Genomic DNA, 21,178 nt, shown 5'->3' with positions numbered 1-21,178 from the left:
TTCTTAGAAATACTGTAGTATAAATTAAAGATTGTTTAATTTATAGCAAAGTGTGGTGGTAAAGCTGTGCCTGTGCTTGTAGTTCCTTCTAACATTCCTCTTAACAATCTCTTCAACACGTCTCCAAATTGTGCAGCTCAATACCATGTTAGATCCCTGACGTCTCTTGGGCTTTTTGTATAGTAGCAGTGAGAAGCTGCATAATTTTCAGCTGCAGCTGCATCCAAGGAAACATTTCCCTTATAAGGTTTGATTGTCCTTTGGGACATGATGTTTTTGAAGGGGAAGGTGACTAAACTGTTTGTTGTGAAGGTCTAGAAATAAATGTTGTGAGTATAACTACTAAAAAAGAAGTGCCATGTTCCCTTTTCTCTTGATACTCTCATGATTATGGCAGAGCTTTCAATCAGAATTAAACACAATACCTAGGCTGCAGTAAAGCTCAGTGGGATCAAAGAAATGCTGAGGTGGATTTGATACACATGCCAGAAGAGCTGGTTACTTCAGAGATAACTGGAAAGCACCATCATCATTTGCACATGTGGATGAGCCATTCTGAACAGAAACATGATTGAGCCTGCATCTGCTAGATGTCCTGGCCCTTTGTCCTACTCTTCCTCACACTATGTGGCACTCTATTTTCCCCGCAATTTCAGATGACTGAAACCATGCCTTACATATACATGTTTTCCCAGGTGTCATTTTGCAAGCAGTGGATAAACAGAGCAGGGGCTGTACCATTTTGGTTTAGAATGAAATATTGGCATGGGTGCCAACCTTCATCACACCTGGCTTGATGTAGTCTGTTGATGTAGTCCTAATTGTTTCACGGTGAGGCTTTCTGGAAGTCTTACCTGTGTATACTGCACCTGTGGAATGACTTCTGCACTCTATGCTCAGGGCCATGGATGCTTTGCCATTGGAAGAAGATACAAATATGACCTGTAAATAAACCTTTTCCCTAATTCAGGATCAAGAGGGGGAAGTGTATTCTAGGTGGGTGATGGGAAAGCTCCTTAGGGTCCCTTGTTTGATTATCCATGTATATCCGTGTATATCCATGAAACCTACACCCCAGTAGGTTTTATATACCAGCCAGTGCCTTCTTGGATGTGGTCCAGGTACGTTGTGCTGTCTGCAAAACTGTGTCTGGCCTTTACAGATACGGTAGTGTCTCTGCCTTAGGTTTACCAGTTCTTGCAGATTTAAGGTATCTAGAATTTACTAGTCTTTGGCAGTCTTCCATTCTTACCCTCAACATCACCTGCAAAGTGCTAGCTGCAGAGGCTAGGGACAATTCAAGCTCTCTTTTATTTTAGATGTTTGTGACCTGTTTGTGGTCTGTTAACTTGGCAAACCCTTCTTTTTTCTTTTTTTTCTCCTTCAGTTTTTGGTTACATTTTTTTCATTTGTTTGTTGGGGATTTTTTCGGCGATTGTTTCTTTTGTGTGTGTGTATGTATATTTGTGTGATTTCTGTTTTGAAAAACAAGAAATCCTGCAGTGGAATAGAATTAACTTAAAGCAATAAGCTCACATTAAGTATAGGGAAGAACATGAGTGCCTCCTATCTGTGGGTTCCTATACAAATTCCTGTTGCTATTTTTGACAATGGTTTTTAAATTAATTTTAAATAACCAATTTTATGTTTTGTGGGGTTTTCTTCCTGCTTTGCACGTGAGTCCTGTTCTTCTGTGTAAATGTAGCAGCTGTTGTTGTCATTTTTTATCATTTGAGTTAATAATGCTGGAAATTTTGATACAGTTCATTCTCATAAAACATTCCTTCATTTTTTTCCATCACTGATTAATAGGCTGACTGAGCCCATCAGAACTGTCTAACACTGCTGTGGCGGTTTCAGGTTCAAAACTGGACAGAAACACCGATTTAGTGTAGTGGTTTTGGTTCGCTAATTTTTTGTTTCCAGACAATGCGCTAGTTTTGGGGGGTCTTCCCACACCAATTCCCACCAATTAATGTGGGTCTTCATATTGGCTAAAAGCCAGTGCATCCACTAAAATGATTTTCTTCTTTTCTGCTGCAAGATAGGATTAGGAGAAGAGCAAAGCAGGCTCAAACGTTTAAGGGTAAAAAGAAAAAAAATATTTAAACAGAACTGAAAGAAAAAAAAATAAGAAGAATCAGAATAAAACTTTCAGAACACTTTTCCTCCCCCCACAACCTTCTTTTCTTTCCTCCTGACAATGTACAGACACAAAACCTGGAACTTCAGGCCAGTATACTACCTCTAAGATAATCTTTTATCAGTTCTTTTAGGGAGAGGAGTCTCTTTTGCCATGTCATGGAGAATTCTCCACAAGAAAACAGTTTGCTTGTGGCTTCAGTTCTGAATAGCAGTCACCCAGAAATCTGTATTCATGAAGTTCTTCTCATCTCATGCAGCCTTCCCACAGCTGCACTGTGGGCCATATCAAACTCATGGGGTACCATTTTTAAGGATGAGCTGTTCAATAGCAAGGGTTCTCTTCATCTCTTCATCTGAGATCGTATTCATCTCTGAGAACAGAGGTATTCTTTCCCTGGGTGCAGAGGGTCTTCATCACTCTCATCTCTCTCTCCCTCTCTCTCTGTTCAAGCTTCTCATGTGATTACAGCTACTTCCAACAGTTGCTTCAGCATGAATACCATTGCTCATGTCTACAATTTGAACACTGCATCTCTCCATGCTGTTTCCACAAATTAAAGGGATATTCTCGTGTATCACAGTCCATTACCATGGTCTTGCAAAAGAATTTCAACCTAACACTAAGGCATCTACGCATTCTCCTCCCATCTGGGACTTGACTCCTTCACTGACCTTGATGTCTTCATGTTGTTTCTCTTTATGTGCCTTCACTCTGTCCTTTCCTCTCACTTGAGAGAGGATCGACGCTTTGTAAGTTTCATTTGTACAGTGAAAGAGTTAATTTCTCACCCAGGGCCTGCAGAGGTCATGATGGTTTTCTGCGGGGCAGTAGGCGAAGCAGTTATGGTGATAGATTCAGGCTGTGCTGGGGCTGTGCCAGGATCTCAGGGCCCGACCAGAACAGGGGCAGCCGCTTTGGCGACATGGCTGGTCCCAGGCCCGTACTGTGTTTAATTCCAGCTGCAGGCTGGCCTGACCATGCTGGGGGAGTGGGAACCAGCCGTGCAGCCAGATGTTAACAGCTGCCCAGGCCCAGTCCAGCCGGGATGGGGCCTGGAGGGCTCCCTGGGAAGGGGTCCGGTCCCCCGGCAGTTCTTGCCCAGCCTGGCCACGCCAGCCTGTTACCTGTTCTGAGGCTGGAAGAAGAAGAGAGCTTTCCTGGGGTTTGTTCATTTTTTTAACACGTGTGTTCACAGAGGCATATTCAGCTTTCTAGTGATTTAACAAGGTGTCAGTATTCAAGACTAGTCAGTGATTAGTTTTGTCAGGCACGGAGGAAACTATTAGCAGCTTCTCTTACAAAAATCATTTCCTTGGGTCACTTCTTCCCTCCTCACTAAATGTCAATCAATACAAAACCAGCACAACTGCCTTAACGCAAAGGGAGGGAAGTAAAAGAACATATACCAATATCCATGAAAGCAATCTACATTAAAAGAACTGTGTTTAATCAGCATACATTCAAAAAATCATCTTCATAGATCTTAAAATAAGTGGTTTTACATGTAACTCACCTGCTGTTTTATGTTTCAAAATTTTGAAAATAATATTCCATTTTCTTTCCTCATATTTTTAGGGACTGTGATGAAGGAACATGCAAAGATAAATCTAATATTTTGTATGCTTGGGCAAGAAATGCTCCACCCACCAGGCTGCCCAAAGGTATTGGCCCTTTAATGTGGAGTACTTGTGCGGGGGCAGGGGAAAAAGGAGGACGTAGAAGTAAGAACCTGGCATATCTAGGAACATCCTATAATATTTTTATTATGTCTAATTGATAGAAACTGTATAAATATCAACCTCATTATGAAATGTATTATGCTAGCTAATATACTTGTGGGGTTTTGTCATTCTGTTGGTATACCATTTTAGGTTTCTGTAAGGGTAAAAAAAGCAGAGGGAGAGGTTATCACAATATACTGTTGATTTTTTTATAGTATTAATCTTGCATTTCCTACTAAATGTTACTAGAAGGTTACCATTTATGTATCTTACAGTAGCACACAAACTACGTTTGGGAAAGCACAAGCAAGTTCAATCAAAACATTGAATTTTTCCTGTTTAAAGTATACATTGACAATTTAATGTGTTTTTCATTTTTAATGCTTTGATGTCATTGAGCAACATGCTTGTATACCCATTTTCTTGTATAATAGACAACTGCTGAACTAAATCAAAACATTTAAAGCTACTTGGAGTGGTATGTCTGGAAAACTGGGTGAAGTGCTTCTTAGTAATAACCACTAAAGGTCTCAGAAATATCTGCCATCTGTATAGCCTTGATCTGAAAATATCTTGAATTCTAAGTACTTTTTTCTTTCGTCTTTTACTGCCCATTTTCGTAGCCAGGACCAGTATCATGAAAATGCTTTTTTAAAATAATTCATTTACAGACTTACCAACATGGATGTTACTTGATTTGGTTATCAGAATGTGAAGTTTTTAAAAAAAAAAAAAAGTTACATGGGGATTCTATAGAAGTTTTGTACTTAGAGGAAGTTTTGCTATTAAGCCCCAGCTATTAGTCCTTTCCTTGTTGGGAAGCTGTGGAAAAATACAAGGTTTATAGGGAGTATTCATAAAGATGCCTCATTTGTGCACAGAGAGGCTGCAGTCCCATTTATAAGTTGGCTTTGCCTCTTACTGTGGGATTCTCTGACCAAATATGAAGAAATTGTTTGCTCTGGTTCTTTTGGAAAATGTTCATTCTAGAATTGGTTTAAATCCCTTTTGGTGATGGTGACAACTTGTAATTTCATTTTTTCAAATTATTTCAAGCTTCTCCATAGCTGCATAATTTCCTCAAGAGTTTTTCTGCAAATAATATTAGTTTAAATCTAAAAATATTTTACTGCATACTTCTATTTCTTCTCATTCTCAATATCTTCTTAGTATGTTAGTCTTAATTAGTTTTGTATCATGAAGAGGTTGTACGGGAAATGAAAGTTCCACCAAATCCTACATGATGACAAAACTTCATTTTTATTTTGGGTTTTTATAGAATCTGTATTAATGTTCTTTGATTGGGAGAGTTCTCTGCGTAAAGCAGATACCTATTAATTCATAATTAAGCTACAGTTCTAGCTTCTTAGTCTATTTGTGATCATGGACTGGTGTTTTTCCTGGGTTTTAGGACAAAATTTTCTTCAGTGGTGTCTGAAATTTTCTACCCCTTCACTCTAAAAGTGACTTGTATTTTTTTATATTATCAGTGATGGTGAATCATCTTAGATTTTATTGTTTCTGAAAACAATATATTTTCCTTCTTGTAGGTGTTGGATTCAGAGTTGGAGGAGAAACGGGTAGCAGATACTTTGTCCTCCAGGTACACTATGGAGACATTAGTGCATTTAGAGGTATGCATTTTAGAAATTTGCTCTGTAAGTTATATCAGATACACCATTAAAAATATTTTACCTGTAGAAAATAATTTTTCTGTCAGTGCCATTTGCAAAGTTCAATGGGCATTTTTGTAATACAATTCGTATATTAACTTGACTTCATAAATTTGATTTATCTCTATAAATACTTGAAAGGTGAACACCATTTTTTTATTCAAAAATGTGGAGCAAATCACTTAAAGTAATCAAGAAGCAGATTAATAATTTTATGTTTAGGGAGAAACTTGGGGTTTCCATATATAATTCAGTGTTTTCTTTAATGAAGTTGAAACAACTTAACCTGTTATCTTACTTGAGTAGATTGTGAGCAGATTATATTCACTGGCCAATCAGTCACAGTATTTTTGTTTGCAAAAATGTAACTCATGGAGACAGTGTGTTTGTTTGCTTGTTTGGCTTGGTTTTTGTTTTTTAAGATTAAGCACTTATTTCAAGCATAGTAATATGGTTATTCATGTCATTGAGAGTTTCACAGAATCATATAGTGGCTCAGGTTGAACCAAACCTTTGGAAGTCATCTGGCCTGTGCCCTCCTTGCTCAAGCAGGACAACAACCAGTTGTCCAGGCCCATGTCCAGGTATATTCAGGGGTAGAAACACCCCAGGCCAACCTCTACCAGTGCTTAGTCACTCACAGAGTGAAAAAGTTTCCTGATGTTCAGCGGAAGCCTTCTTTGTTTCAGTATGTGCCCATCACCTCTGGTCCTGTCACTGAGCACTGAGAAGAGCCTGGCTCCTTCTTCTTTGCATCCTCCCTCCAGATCCATCTCAGGCCGAACAGTGCCAGCTCTCTCAGCCTTTTCTCACAGGAGAGATGCTTCAGTCCCTTCCTAATCTTCATGGCCTTTTGCTGGACACTCTCCATGTTGTTCTCACACTGGAAGCCCAGCACTGGACACAGAACACCAGATGTGGCCTCACCAGTGCTGAGCAGAAGGATCCCCCTTACTGTTCTGCTGGCCCTGCTTTGGCAGATGCAGCAGAGACCACCATCTGCCTTCTTTGCAGCAAGGGCACACGGTCAGGTCGTGCTCAGCCTGAGAAGCCCTAGGTTCTCTGCTGACAAGCTGCTTCCCAGTCTGTTGGTGCCTGGGGTTGTACCTCCCCACATGCAGGACTTGGCACTTCCCCTTGTTCTTCATGACGTTCCTGTCAGCATCTCTCTCCAGCCTGTCCAAATCCCTCTGGATGGCAGCACAGCCATCTGGTGCATCTCTCACTTCTCCCAGTTTGGTTTCATCTGCAATTGCTGAGGGTGCACCTGCACCATCATCCAGGTCATTAATGAAGATGTTAAACTGGACTGGAGCCAGTATTGCTTCCTGGGCTATACCACTAGTTGCCATACCACTAGACAACCATTGAGCTGGTGTTCAGTCCACCTCACTCCTCATCCAGACTATATGTTATGAGCTGAGATTTGGGAAATTTGAATTTCATTAATGCACACTGACATACTGGTGATCAGTAATTTTTGGAGATTAATTAATTAATTAATTAATTAGTTTCTATTTCATGTTGCACTTTGTTCTTTAAACCTGAAATAATTTGTTCAGACACCTTTGAGGTGTATATGTTCTCGCTTTTACTCTGTAAATCATATCCTGTGTAGAGTTTTGGGGTTACAGCCTCTGTGGTCATCAAGAGCAAAAAACCTGTGGGTTGTCATTTCCCGTGGTACTCATCCGTGATACATTACTGCTGTAAGATTTAAACAAGAATGTAAAGAACCTCATGGGCTAGTGATAATGAAAATATTGGACTTGAAAGAAGAGAAAGCTGAATAAGAACAAAAAATTAAGGGAGCAATATGCATTACAACAGTAGTTCAAGCTATGCCTGTGGCCTCTCTATCCTTCTGTGGTATCATGGTAAACGATCCACAGACTTCACTTGGTTTTGAACACAGAAGTTACCAGGTAGGTGTAGCTTCCCAGTGCAATGCAGCCTCTCTTCTACACCTCTCTCGCAAAGTTTGGGCAATACTTTGGTAGAATTTTAAGCAGCACTTTCTGAAGCAGAAGGTATGGTTTCTGCCATGATGTGAAGATATAATATGGCTTAATGGCAATATTGGTGGAGGAGGAAGAAATAAACTGAGTGTACTAGCACTGTTTGAGTGGAGCATATATTTGGACAGCTGAAGTTGAAAGAATTGATTTTCATGAGAGAGTTAAGATGGATCCTTAAAATCCTTTTTTTTTTTTTTTTTTTCATTCTTTTCCTGCTAAAATCCTGAATAATTAAAGTTGCAAACCTCTGGAGAGAGTATATTCATTGACAGCCTGCTCTTCATTATTGCTCAGGGACATTGAGAGTTCCTACTGTTAATTTTCACTCCTAAGAATAATATGTAGTTACTAAAAAAAAAAAAAAAATTAGATCAGTAACCTTCACTGCATGTGTAGTTGAGAATGTCGTTGGAATTTTTTATTAGCAACCTGACTTGTTAGTCAAAGCTTTTACTCAAAAAACCCACTTGCACACTTAGAGAAACTGCAGTGAAAGAAATAATCACCTGAAATTAAAACATCATTTTATACCCCCAATAGACCCTCTGCTTTAGACTTCCTTATTTTTTGCCTAGGTTTTATATGCAGGACTTAGAAATGCCATTGATGTAAGCCCACAAAATTATGGAAGTTTAAGAAGTGTTGTTGACTGATAGGATTATGATATAGGAGATGATACTAGTGTCATGTACTGTTTCAGCTGTTACAGAGTATGGCAGAGTGCCTTCCAGTTTTCTGTGCTTTTTGCTTGGTAGTCTATGATCTTATTTTTAAAGGAAAAAATAATTTACCTTTCCTGCCATTTGTGAGAAGAAACACAAATGTGTTTTTAATGTTGCCTACCTGTGAAAATTCCAGTAGAGAAAAACATAATTTTAATCTAATAAAATGTTCTAAACCTTCATACTAATGTTCAAAGATATTCAATGCATAATCTTCAACTAGTTTCACAAGTATTTTTAAATTTCAGGAAAAACCTAAGGGTTTTTTTCTTGTAATGAGATATCTGTTGATAACCACAGACGTAAGAATAAGAATAGAGTCAAAACATAAGAATATAGTCACTGAAGTTTGTATGTAAGTACATGCAGTTGTTGCAATTTAAAACAGAGGAAAAGTGATGAAATGTGCTCAGTTTAACTTGTTATGCTTTCAATAGTACATGAAGGATTCCAAAGCATTGTTCAGAGTTTACTATTCTGACTTACAAGTAATTGAAAATATAAAATATTTGACTTGATGTAGTTATTTATATAATAGCACCCAATTTTATTTTCTATCAGTTTTTTACGGGAAAAATGCTGTAGTCATCAACTCTCATGTTCAGCTCTTCTAAAAATAATACTTTTCACTTCATTAACCAGGTATTAAATTAATTCTGCTTTCCATCCCTTCTTACCTATAATCCTGAGCTAAGAATTCATATTTAGATACGCACTCTACTCTGAGATAACAAAACTTATTGTACCTTGTCTAAAGTAAATAGATTAAAATTTAGGCTGGAGAACCAAAAATACAGTCTACAAAACTGTGTAAAGAGCCATCTTAGAGAAGAGCGGTAAGGTACTGGAATAGTCTGCCTGGGGAGGTGGTGGAGTCACCATCCCTGGATGTGATCAAGAAAAGACTGGATGTGGCACTTGATGCCGTGATCTAGTTGAGGTGTTGGTGCATGGGTTGGACTCAATGACCTTGAAGGTCTCTTCCAACCTACACAGTCTGTGATTCTGTGAAAAATGATGATTTCTCTATTTCATATCGTAAAGGCAAAAATTATTGTGGAGTTATTCCTGATAGTGGATATAAGTAAACAAATATGAAATTGTCAGAAATTTGTCTGCCTTTATATATAGTTGTGTTTTGAGTTCAGATTCAAATTAAAGTAAATCTAGCCATCTTTAGGTCTGTAAAGGAACCCAGTCAGCTTTGAGCTTGTGCTGTTAGGGATATGCAGTGCAGTTGTCATCCTGGTCTTGTTTTATTCTTCTACGTAAGCACCTTTGAATCTGAATTTTAAAAAATGTGGTATTTTTCTAATCCCTAGAATGTTTCGTTTTCCTTCCATTTGTATAACAAAGGCTAATGTTGTTTCTAATCTGCCGCATTATTATCTTAGTCCTTTCCAGCACATGTAAGAATTATCCCCAAGAATCAAAATGTTTAGAAGTTATCAATGATAAGGTCTTGTAGCTGTTGTGTAATGGAAGGTTTTTACATTCTGTCATTTATATGTGTAAAACTGTTGCATTGTTTGAATCAATTTATAATTCTTTGTCAATTTGTTTGGAGCAAATTTATGGGGAAATCTTTCATCTTTGTTCAGCTTTGGCATTTTTTCATTCCCTTTCTTGTTCTCTCTTTTCTTGCACAATGAATATTGCATTCTCAGTTTCTTCCTTTAACGACCACCTTATCACTGAGAGTAGATTCATTTCTCTGTGCTATCACTCCCTGCAAGAACGATGTTACCCACATTACATATAATAACACAGATATACCTGCTTTTCTTAATGAGGTGTAGGATTCTTAGTGTTGTCTTTGGGTTTGTTTTTTTGGTTGGGGAGAGTAATTCATTTTGGCCACCAAGCTAGTAGATGTCTTAAAAAGATCTGTTTCCTCGTAAGAATGTGGGTTGTATATTGTCATTTGAACATTACTCTGAACACTATTCTGAACATTAGATTTGGTGTGCTTCTCTTTGACATTCTCTTGAATATGCTATTGTCTTGAATAAAGTTAGCTTTGCATATCCACAGAGTTTCATGGCTATGAAATTTTTTTATATCCTTTTAGCAAATCAGTCATCTGTGACCTTTATGAGGTCTTCATCTGTTAAAATTTTATATTGAACCAGGATCAACAATTGCCTCCTTTCTGTTTGGAAAGTAAGTTGTGAAAGTGTCACTGGGGAGTCTGTGTTTGTGTTTTGTTTTTCACAAATTGAAGAAAGGTACAGTTTCATTCTAGATTTCATACTAGATTTCATACTTTTAAAAAGAATTTCACTGAATTGATACTGGATGAATGATCAGATCGTGCAAGCACCTTGACTTAACATGAAAAAAAAATTAAGGTAATTTAATGTATCAAGTATTAGATACCAATATTGAATGCAATATTACGTGTCTCATTCTTTGCTAGAACCTCAAGTTCATTTCTCTTGTTCCATATCGGCTTTTTAAATACAACTTGTTCAAAGTTACTTCCCCATGGGCATTAGCTTTGAAATTGCTTTGCTCACAGGTTGTACTCACTTTTGAGGCTACTTCTTACCTTTCATGAAGCAATGCCAATGCTGAGACTGTATGTAGAGATTCTGGTAGAAATCAAGGGCTGACTTTGAAATAACAAGGGGTTTGGAGGTTCATAAAAAGTGCTACACTGTTACAGTAGAAGTTTATAATTTATATTCAAGTCACCATATGTCCTGGTTTAGGGCAAATTTGGGAGGAAACCTCCGATTGGGGTTCCTCTGGAAAAGCAAACCCAAACGGCCCCTCCCCCAATCAGTCCAGGAAAAAAAATCTCCTTTGAGAAAAGTAGAAAAAAATATTTATTCAACAAAGTGCCCACAAGCATAAAAAATGAATAATATGAAACAATAAAACCTCTCATAGTTCCGAAGTGAGATGGCAAAACTCAAAACATCCTTGCCGTGGGTTGCAGCTCAGCTCACCCAGTCTCTTATCAGTCCCTCTGGCACTGAAAAATGCTGTCCTGGGCCCCAGTGGGCTGCAGGCATGAGATCTAGTTGTATCTCTGGGTTTTTCAGTCCAGGACATGTTTAAACAGTGCCAAGAAAAAGAGAAAAAAACAGTCCAGGGAACATCTCTGCCTCAGCTAGCTAAAACTAACTAAAAGCAGAGGAGATCCCTGTCCCACTATCTGTCCGTGCTTCAGACAAACACAGTCCAGGTGCAGAATGTGGAGGAGTCAGAGCGGTTTCTGAAAACAAACCGACTGCTTCTTCTTTCCCCTCTTTGCTCTTGAAACCAGTCTTAAAGGTACAGGACATAATATCCAACATAAACAAAACAGACAACTGGGGATACAAGCATCACAAAGTCACCCCAGGACACGATGAATGAGTGCTGTACTGTTCCTGTGAAATACTAGAAGCAGAGCAATGAAGAATCTGAATAGTTTGAGCAGAGTGCTCAGTAATTTGTATTCTCCATACTCAGAGTGCAACGAAAGTAGGTTTTGAAGAGTGTTTGTTTTTATGAGTAAGAAACTGATACAATTTTAAGCATCTAGAAAGTCATAAAAGTCTCAATGTCTGTGGCAGATTATCATGCGTGTAATTAAAGAGTTCAGGACTGTAGATCTGGATAGACAGATTAGCTGAAAGCCTGTCAGGCTTGCTTCAGAAGTTTTAGCAAAATTAGCTTACAGAAAGAGAGTGGTTCTCTTTAGGATAATTTGGCTTCACATCAGATGAGAGTATTTAATTTGAAAAACTGTTGAGTATTTCTAGTATTTGAGATATTTCTCCTAAAAAACATTTTAAGCAGGAGGAGCATAGGTAATTCTTTTTAACTAATTTAAACATTTGTTGGCAGTTAAACTTGGAATGACCATTGCAATGTTGTCATGCAGAATTTTTAAAAATTATATTCTTAAAATCTGAAGCCAGTTTAACGTACACCATTTGCTTTACTTGTAATGGGTAAACAAAAGCAGGGAATATATAATATGATTTTGTTATATTTGCACAGAACACAAAAGGCAGAGCACAACTTCTCAGTGTTCTTTGGTGAAGTGTTCAGAGCTTTGAGTGTTTCAAGGAGGTGAACTGAAGGAAGGAGAAGCAGGGAAACATCAGTTCTGGCATCCCTCTGTAGTTGTTAGAAAAACATTTAGTCAGTTGTGGCTAAATATAACTACAAACAGAAATACAAAGCACTGTAGGAATTCCTGAAAGGTTTAGACTAACGTATCCATCCACTGTTTTAACACGGCATTGCAGATCGGATACTTGTGCCAGAAGTTCATTTCTGCATCTCCTGATACTGATTTAGATGGTCACCTTATGTAGTAGCAATTGTAATAATTAGTAGAAACTTTCCAACCATCTTCAGTTCTTTTTGAAATTGCTTTATTTAGATGAAAATGCTGATTAAAATTTTTTCCATGCTCTGAAAATTGAAATTGTGTCAAAATAACGTCAGTATTGCCAAATTGAAATATATTCAGGTTTTTTTCCCTCCTGTTTTTAAGAGACACTATGACGTAGTAAGGGCTAAGTTTTTCAAATATGAAATTAGTTTGATAGTTTGGGGATAATTTTGCAGAGGTTTTCAAAAGATAGAATGGTGATGTTTTCAACTAAAATTCTAAAACTGAGAGACACAAAATGACCATTTTAAAATTTTAAATTTTATTTAAGTAATAATGTTCTGAGAGGAAGCAAGCATTTTCCAATTCCCATTGAAATTCATGTAGTGCAGAGTTCTAACAATATTAAACTTAAAAAACCTGAGATCTGGAGCATCACCTGTGTCATATAAATTAGAAAATTTAGTTTGAAATAAGGAGAGTGGGGCAGAGCAGACTTTATGAAGACCTTTGCAGCAAACAGTGACATATTGGGATTGTAAGTGAAGCTGCCTGCAGGGAAGAGGATGAACAGTATATACATATCTTGAGCTTTCTCTAAAACCATTGAAAAGGAGTTTAGTTTCTCTTTCTCTTGAATGTTTTCCCCTTCTTTTGTCCTAACAGCTTAGTCTTTTTGGCACTTTTGGATTCTTGATTTAGTGGTCTTGATTCTTGTAGGTAGTCTTGATGAAAGAGCTACTGTTCTTATTTTTCTTTTCTGTCTGCAATGAAGACTTGGATTTTTTGTTTCTATTTATAAGGTTATGACTGTGGTGTAGTGATTCAGATTTTTAAATCTAAAAGTGTTGGGATGCACAGAAGTGGAGTAACTAAGAATTTGTTGATGCCATGATGATGAGCATTAGGAGAACCCAATGAAATTGTGTTAGCAGCTATTTCACTTGAATAACACATAAATTAATTTACAGGTCTACTTTGTGAGCAAAATGAAAACAAATTCTACTAAATTCTATTGATTGTGAAAAGCAAACTGATTATTATCTATTAAGAGTGGCATGTGGAGTGACTGAAATACCTAATGTGTGAAAAACTGAACTGGTATTTTTTAATCCGTCAGGTTTCCATGTGTTATCCCACTTTTGCCATGAAACTTTTTTCTGTTCAAATGCACTACTTTATTATTTTGGAATCTGACTATTTATGGGAGGAAAAACTTTGAGACGTTACCACTTGTTACTATAACTACTCTGATATCTTTCTTTCCTGAAACTTACACTGTTGGGTGATATTTTTTTGGAATGTTCTGTTTATTTCGTTTGGAGCTAGATCCATCTTCTAACTACAGCTATTAGCGTATAAGCATAAGAAAAATAAACTTGCTTAAAAAGGAGCAAAGATTGAACTCCCAGATGGCCAACTATAATTGAGTAATTGTCAAAACAACTGGGTCTTTAAATTAAAATGTCAAACATATCAGCTAATGATGATACAGTACACTGACAAATGAATTAGCTGTTTTTACTCACCTTCTAGGGTATCCAGTTTTAAGCAGAATTGCTGTCTGCATTGGTATATCAGGTTCACCTGCTGACTTTTATTACAAGGATTTCTGGCAGCTGCATTATTAATGACTAAAATTACTGCTTTTCACAATGTCCTAGGGTAACTTTATGATGCTTGTATCCCCAATCGTCTGTTCTGTTTGTGCTGTATATTGAGTCCTGTGCCTTTAAGACTGGTTCTAAGAGCAAGGAGAAGCGCGGAGTTCATTTTGAGAAAACTGCCTGACTCCTGCACATTCTTCTGCGGACGGGGTGTTCGACGGAGGCTTGGAGAGACTGCAGGACAGAGATTTTTTTTTTTTGCTTTTGGTTCATTTCAGCTAGCTAGGGCAGAGAAGTTCCCTGGACTGTTTTTTTCCTTTTTCTTGGAACTGTTTAAACCTGCTCTGGACAGAAAACCCAGGGAAGCACTGGGGGCTGCACCTGCGGCCCACCCGGGCCTGGACCTCGGCATTTTCCAGCAGCGCCGGAGGGACTGGGACTGAGAAGAGACTGAGAGAGAGAGAGCCGAGCTACACCCACAGCAAGGACTTTCTCAATTTGCCATCTCACTTCAGAAGGAGAGGTTTTATTGTTTCATATTATTCATTCTTTATACTTGTATGCACTTCATTTGTTTAGTAAAATAGTTTTTTCCACTTTTTCTCCAAAGAGGTTTTTTTTTTTACTGGACCGGTTGGAGGGAGGGGCCACTTGGGCTTGCTTCCTTAGAGGGATCCTCTACAGGGGTTTTTCTCCCAAATTTGTCCCAAACCAGGACATACTTCTAACTGGCGCCCACTGCGGGGCTCGAGAGAGTGGAAAAAACTTGTATTGATTATTATTAACTGCATTTTTTTGGTTGTCCTTTGGGTGGGGATTAAACAGTCAGTAGCCATATTGCTTCTTGAATTCCTAATGTCTCTTAGAATGGAGTCTTTTCTGCATTTCTGTTCCCTAGACTTTTTTGAGGTCTTAATACCTTTCTGGTCCTTAGGTTTGTTCTCTTACCCAGAAATAGCTCCAATATTATCCCTAACATACAGCTTGTACACTAGGGATGCACAAATTAGAATAGTTATTTTGCTGGGTTCGGTGATTATGGTTTACAAGAAGCTTATAAAGATACTGGAGTTTGTTCTGGGTATGTTCAGTTTTTGGTTTTTTCGTCCTACCCTGCGTCCTAGTTCCAGCGCCATGTTTTGGGGATTTATCAATACTTGCACCCAGTTTGTTAGAGGAGGAGTAGGGGATGAAGCTCTTCAGCCTCTTCTTTCCTTCTTCTCTTTTGAGTCAGTTACATCACTTTTGGAGAATGTTCAGGGTCTCCTGAACGTTAAAGACACCACCTTCCTGGTATTTCACCTGGTGACTTTCCTCTATATAGTTTATAGCTTTTCTAGAATAAGTCACACACTGCTAAACACTGTAGGGCAGCAGATAGAGGCAAGGGAGCAGGGAGATAAATCAGTCACTCAGGCTGTAGCCAATCCCACAGCTATTCAGGCTGCAGCTAAACCAGACAGTGAGGCTAAGACACCGGCAGTTGCTGCAGTAAAGAAGGGAAAGAAGCACACGGACAAAACCGATCGACCAGTAGACGATGATTCAGGTGAAGGATCCTCAATGCCTCCTGACACCCAGTCAGGAGTCAAACCACCTGACACACAATCAGAAGCTGAAGCAACTGATGATGCACAATCAGAAGCTGAACCAACTGATACAAAGTCAGAAGCCCAACCAACTGGCACAAGATTGGGAGTCCAACCAACTAGCACACGATCAGAAGCCCAACCAACTGCTACCAGATCAGGAGCCCGACCAACTGCTACAAGATCAGGAGCCTGACCAACTGCTGCAAGAGCAGGAGATACTATTGGGTCCTTTTCCCTGAAGGACTGTCGTGGCCTAAGAAAGGATTATACTCAACGACCTGATGAATCTATAATTAGTTGGTTAGTCCGTCTCTGGGATGCTGCAGGCGAGGCTACAATGCTGGATGGCATTGAAGCAAGACATCTTGGATTCCTGTCACATGATCCAGTTATTGACCAAGAAATGATGAGGGAGGCTAGTCCTTGCAGTCTCTGGGAACGGGTCCTGGGAAGTGTGGCACAAAGATATCTGTGTGCTGACGATCTCTATAGGCAGCAAACCCAGTGGAAAACCATCGAACAAGGGATCCAGCGCTTGAGGGAAATGGCAGTGGCGGAGATTGCCTTCTCAGATGACATAAACACTAGGAACCCCGACTTGGTACCATGTATGCCTGTGATGTGGTGAAAACTTGTACAACTTGAACCACAAGAATACTCCTCTGCTTTAGCAATAATGAAGTGGGATGAGACAGAGGAGACCGTGCTTGATATGGCGAAGAAGCTCCGAACATATGCAGATGCCATGCATGGTCCAACACATGCAAGAATTGCAGCTCTGGAAACACAGGTGCGGGGATTAGCAGACAAGATGGAGGAGAATCACAAAGAACTCAAGGAGGACATTCTCCAGATCTCTGCAGTACAGGTTAGGGGCTCTGGCACCACACGCAAACGTTCCCTAGATAGAGAGGGAAAAGGCATCCCACGGGCTAAGCTGTGGTCCTTCCTACGTGATTGTGGAGAAAACATGAAAAGATGGGATGGAGAATCTACTGATGCTATGACACAATGGCTGCATGAATTGTTGGATGGCAAGACTGTGAGAGGAAATTCTAGCAAGAAGGAAGCAGCTCCGGTTACCCAGGGAAATAAGGATAATCAGGCTTAGAGTGGCCCTGCCTCTAGCCAGGTAGAGGCTAGGGAAAACTGTGTTTTTTGGACTGTGTGGATTCGTTGGCCTGGCACATCAGAACCACAAAAATATGAGGCCTTAGTTGACACTGGTGCACAGTGCACATTACTCCCATCAAGACATGTGCGGAAGAATCTGTTTCCATTGCTGGGGTGACAGTGGGTTCACAAGATTTTACTTTGGTGGAAGCTGATGTGAGCCTGACTGGAAATGAGTAGAAGAGACACCCTATTGTGACTGGCCCAGAAGCTCCATGCATTTTGGGCATAGACTTCCTCCGAAATGGGTATTTCAAAGACCCAAAGAGATTTAGGTGGGCAATCGGGATAGCAACTGTAGAGACGGGGGGGTTAAGCAGTTGAATACCTTGCCTGGACTATCAGAGAACCCATCTGCTGTAGGTCTTCTGAAGGTGGAAGAGCAACAAGTGCCAATTGCCATTTCAACAGTGCATCGCCGACAATACAGAACAACTCGAGATGCTGTGATTCCCATCCACAAGATGATCCGTGAGCTGGAGAGCCAAGGGGTGGTCAGCAAAACCCACTCACCCTTCAACAGCCCCATCTGGCCCGTGCGCAAGTCTGACGGGGAATGGAGATTGACTGTGGACTACCGTGCCTTGAACGAAGTGACTCCACCATTGAGCACTGCTGTGCCGGACATGCTGGAACTCCAGTACGAGCTGGAGTCCAAGGCAGCAAAATGCTGTGCCACTATTGACATTGCTAACACATTTTTCTCCATTCCTCTGGCTGCAGAATGCAGGCCTCAGTTTGCTTTCACCTGGAGGGGCGTGCAGTACACCTGGAACCGACTGCCCCAGGGGTGGAAACACAGCCCCACCATCTGCCATGGACTGATCCAGGCTGCACTGGAAAAGGGTGAGGCTCCGGAACATCTACAGTACATTGATGACATCATTGTGTGGGGAAACACAGCAATGGAATTGTTTGAGAAAGGAGAGAAGTTCATCCAGATTCTCCTCAAGGCTGGCTTTGCTATCAAGAAGAGCAAAGTTAAGGGACCTGCTCGAGAGATCCAGTTTCTAGGAGTAAAGTGGCACGATGGAAGGCGTCAGATTCCCACTGAAGTCATCAACAAGATCACCGCAATGTCCCCACTGACCAGCAAGAAGGAAACACAAGCTTTCCTAGGCACCATAGGTTTCTGGAGAATGCACATTCCTGAGTACAGCCAGATTGTGATCCCTCTCTACCTGGTCACCCGCAAGAAGAACAATTTCCACTGGGGCCCTGAACAGCAACAAGCCTTTGCCCAGATCAAGCAGGAGATCGCTCATGCAGTAGCCCTTGGCCCAGTGAGGATGGGACCAGATGTGAAGAACGTGCTCTACTCAGCAGCTGGGAACAATGGCCTGTCCTGGAGTCTTTGGCAGAAGGTGCCTGGGGAGACTTGGGGCCGACCACTGGGATTCTGGAGCCGAAGCTACAGAGGATCCGAAGCCAACTACACTCCCACAGAGAAGGAAATCTTGGCTGCCTATGAAGGAGTTCAAGCCGCCTCAGAAGTAGTAGGCACTGAAACACAACTCCTGCTGGCACCTTGACTACCAGTGCTGGGATGGATGTTCAAAGCAGAAGTTCCCTCTACCCACCATGCCACCAATGCCACATGGAGCAATGGATTGCCCTCATCACTCAGCACGCCCACATTGGAAACCCAAATCGCCCTGGGATTTTGGAGATAATTACAAACTGGCCGGAAGGTGAAAACTTTGGTCTCATGGATGAAGGAGAGCAGGAACAAGTGACACGTGCCGAAGAAGCTCCACCATACAACCACCTGCCGGCAGAAGAAACACGCTATGCTCTTTTCACTGATGGTTCCTGCCGCATCGTTGGGATGAAACGAAAGTGGAAAGCAGCTGTATGGAGTCCCACACAACAGGTTGCACAAGCCACTGAAGGAGAAGGTGGGTCAAGCCAACTCGCTGAGCTCAAAGCTGTTCAACTGGCCCAGGACATTGCTGAAAGAGAGAAGTGGCCAAAGCTCTACCTCTACACTGATTCGTGGATGGTAGCCAATGCTCTGTGGGGATGGCTGGAGAAGTGGAAAAAGGCCAACTGGCAGCATAGGGGAAAGCCAATCTGGGCTGCAGATGAGTGGAAGGACATTGCCCCTTGGGTAGAGAAGCTACCTGTCAAAGTCCGTCATGTAGATGCCCATGTCCCCAAGAGTCGGGCTAATGAGGAGCACCGAAACAACGAGCAGGTGGATCAAGCTGCAAAGATAGAGGTGTCAAAGATAGACTTAAATTGGCAACACAAAGGAGAGTTGTTTCTAGCTCGATGGGCCCATGATTCCTCAGGCCATCAGGGCAGAGATGCCACCTATAAGTGCGCACGAGACCGAGGGGTGGATCTAACCATGGACAGTATTTCTCAGGTTGTCCATGACTGTGAGACGTGTGCTGCCATCAAGCAGGCCAAGCGGGTGAAGCCGCTATGGTATGGCGGGCGATGGTCCAAGTATAAGTACGGGGAAGCCTGGCAGGTTGACTACATCACCCTTCCCCAAACCCGCCAAGGCAGGCGCTATGTGCTCACAGTGGTAGAGGCCACCACAGGATGGCTGGAGACCTACCCTGTGCCCCACGCTATGGCCCATAACACCATTCTAGGCCTTGAAAAACAAGTTCTTTGGAGGCATGGTACCCCTGAGAGGATTGAGTCAGACAATGGAACTCATTTCAAGAACAGCCTCATCAACAACTGAGGTAGGGAACATGGCATTGAGTGGGTGTACCATATCCCCTATCATGCACCAGCTTCAGGGAAAGTAGAAAGATACAATGGACTGCTAAAAACCACCCTGAAAGCACTGGGTGGGGGATCATTCAAAAACTGGGAGCAGCATCTAGCAAAGGCCACCTGGTTAGTTAACACCCAAGGTTCCACCAACAGAGCAGGCCCTGCCCAATCTGAGCCCCTACATACAGTAGATGGAGAGAAAAAGTCCCAGTAGTATATGTAAGAGGTTTGTTAGGAAAGACAGTTTGGATCAATTCTGCTTCAAGTACAGAGGATCCCATCCGTGGAATTGTCTTTGCTCAGGGACCAGGCTGCACATGGTGGGTAATGCAGAAAGATGGAACCACACGATGTGTACCCCAGGGAGATTTGATTGTTGGGTGAGAACCATGTGTAATTATCGCTGTGTGCTGAATGGTACTGCCACTGTATGTAGCTGTATATTGCATATTGTTTTTTATATAGATGTATGTGTGTGTAGAGCTGGAGTATATATTAGTTTTAGTAAATTGACAATATGGGGATAAGGGGTGGAATGTCCTAGGGTAACTTTATGATGCCTGTATCCCCAATTGTCTGTTCTGTTTGTGCTGTATATTGAGTCCTGTGCCTTTAAGACTGGTTCTAAGAGCAAGGAGAAGCACGGAGTTTGTTTTGAGAAAACGGCCTGACTCCTGCACATTCTTCTCCGGCCGGGGTGTTCGACAGAGGCTTGGAGAGACTGCAGGACAGAGATTTTTTTTTTGGCTTTTGGTTCGTTTCAGCTAGCTAGGGCAGAGAAGTTCCCTGGACTGTTTTTTTCCTTTTTCTTGGAACTGTTTAAACCTGCTCTGGACTGAAAACCCAGGGGAGCACTGGGGGCTGCACCTGCGGCCCACCCGGGCCTGGACCTCGGCATTTTCCAGCAGCGCCGGAGGGACTGGGACTGAGGAGAGGCTGAGAGAGAGCCGAGCTACACCCACGGCAAGAACTTTCTCAATTTGCCATCTCACTTCAGAAGGAGAGGTTTTATTGTTTCATATTATTCATTCTTTATACTTGTATGCACTTCATTTGTTTAGTAAAATAGTTTTTTCCACTTTTCTCCAAAGGGTTTTTTTTTTTTAACCGGACCGGTTGGAGGGAGGGGCCACTTGGGCTTGCTTCCTTAGAGGGATCCTCTACAGGGGTTTTCTCCCAAATTTGTCCCAAACCAGGATACACAAATCTTTCATTTTTCTAACCTTGATCAAAACATAAATTTGTTTGAAAAAAACCTACTTTTTGTGCTTGTGTAAACATGATACTGTTTCATTTCCCAGATGCTAGTTCATAAAGATCTATATTTTCTAGTACAGTAGTTTTCATCCGCTAAAATTTTTCTTTGTATTAGGATATCTACAAATGCAGTACTGAGATGATCAGGTTTGTGCAAATTTCAATAGTATTTCCACAGTATAACAGTTTTACTACAC

At 40.9% G+C, this 21,178-nt stretch overlaps 1 protein-coding gene across 16 annotated transcripts in view; it reads left to right on the top strand.

Annotated features, from left to right (window-relative positions):
* Positions 1–21,178, top strand: part of PAM (peptidylglycine alpha-amidating monooxygenase) — a 133,243-nt gene that overhangs the window by 68,786 nt on the left and 43,279 nt on the right. For all 16 annotated transcript variants that reach the window (XM_040089274.2, XM_040089265.1, XM_040089262.1 and 13 more), the window contains 2 exons: positions 3,722–3,807; positions 5,418–5,501. In XM_040089274.2, the coding sequence (XP_039945208.1) occupies positions 3,722–3,807; positions 5,418–5,501 (170 nt within the window). The remainder of the gene's footprint in view (positions 1–3,721; positions 3,808–5,417; positions 5,502–21,178) is intronic.

The sequence above is a fragment of the Hirundo rustica genome, chromosome Z, assembly GCF_015227805.2.
Source record: "Hirundo rustica isolate bHirRus1 chromosome Z, bHirRus1.pri.v3, whole genome shotgun sequence".
NCBI lineage: Eukaryota > Metazoa > Chordata > Aves > Passeriformes > Hirundinidae > Hirundo > Hirundo rustica.
The sequence above is the reverse complement of the archived record's forward strand: the minus strand, read 5'-3'. Positions and strand labels throughout refer to the sequence as shown.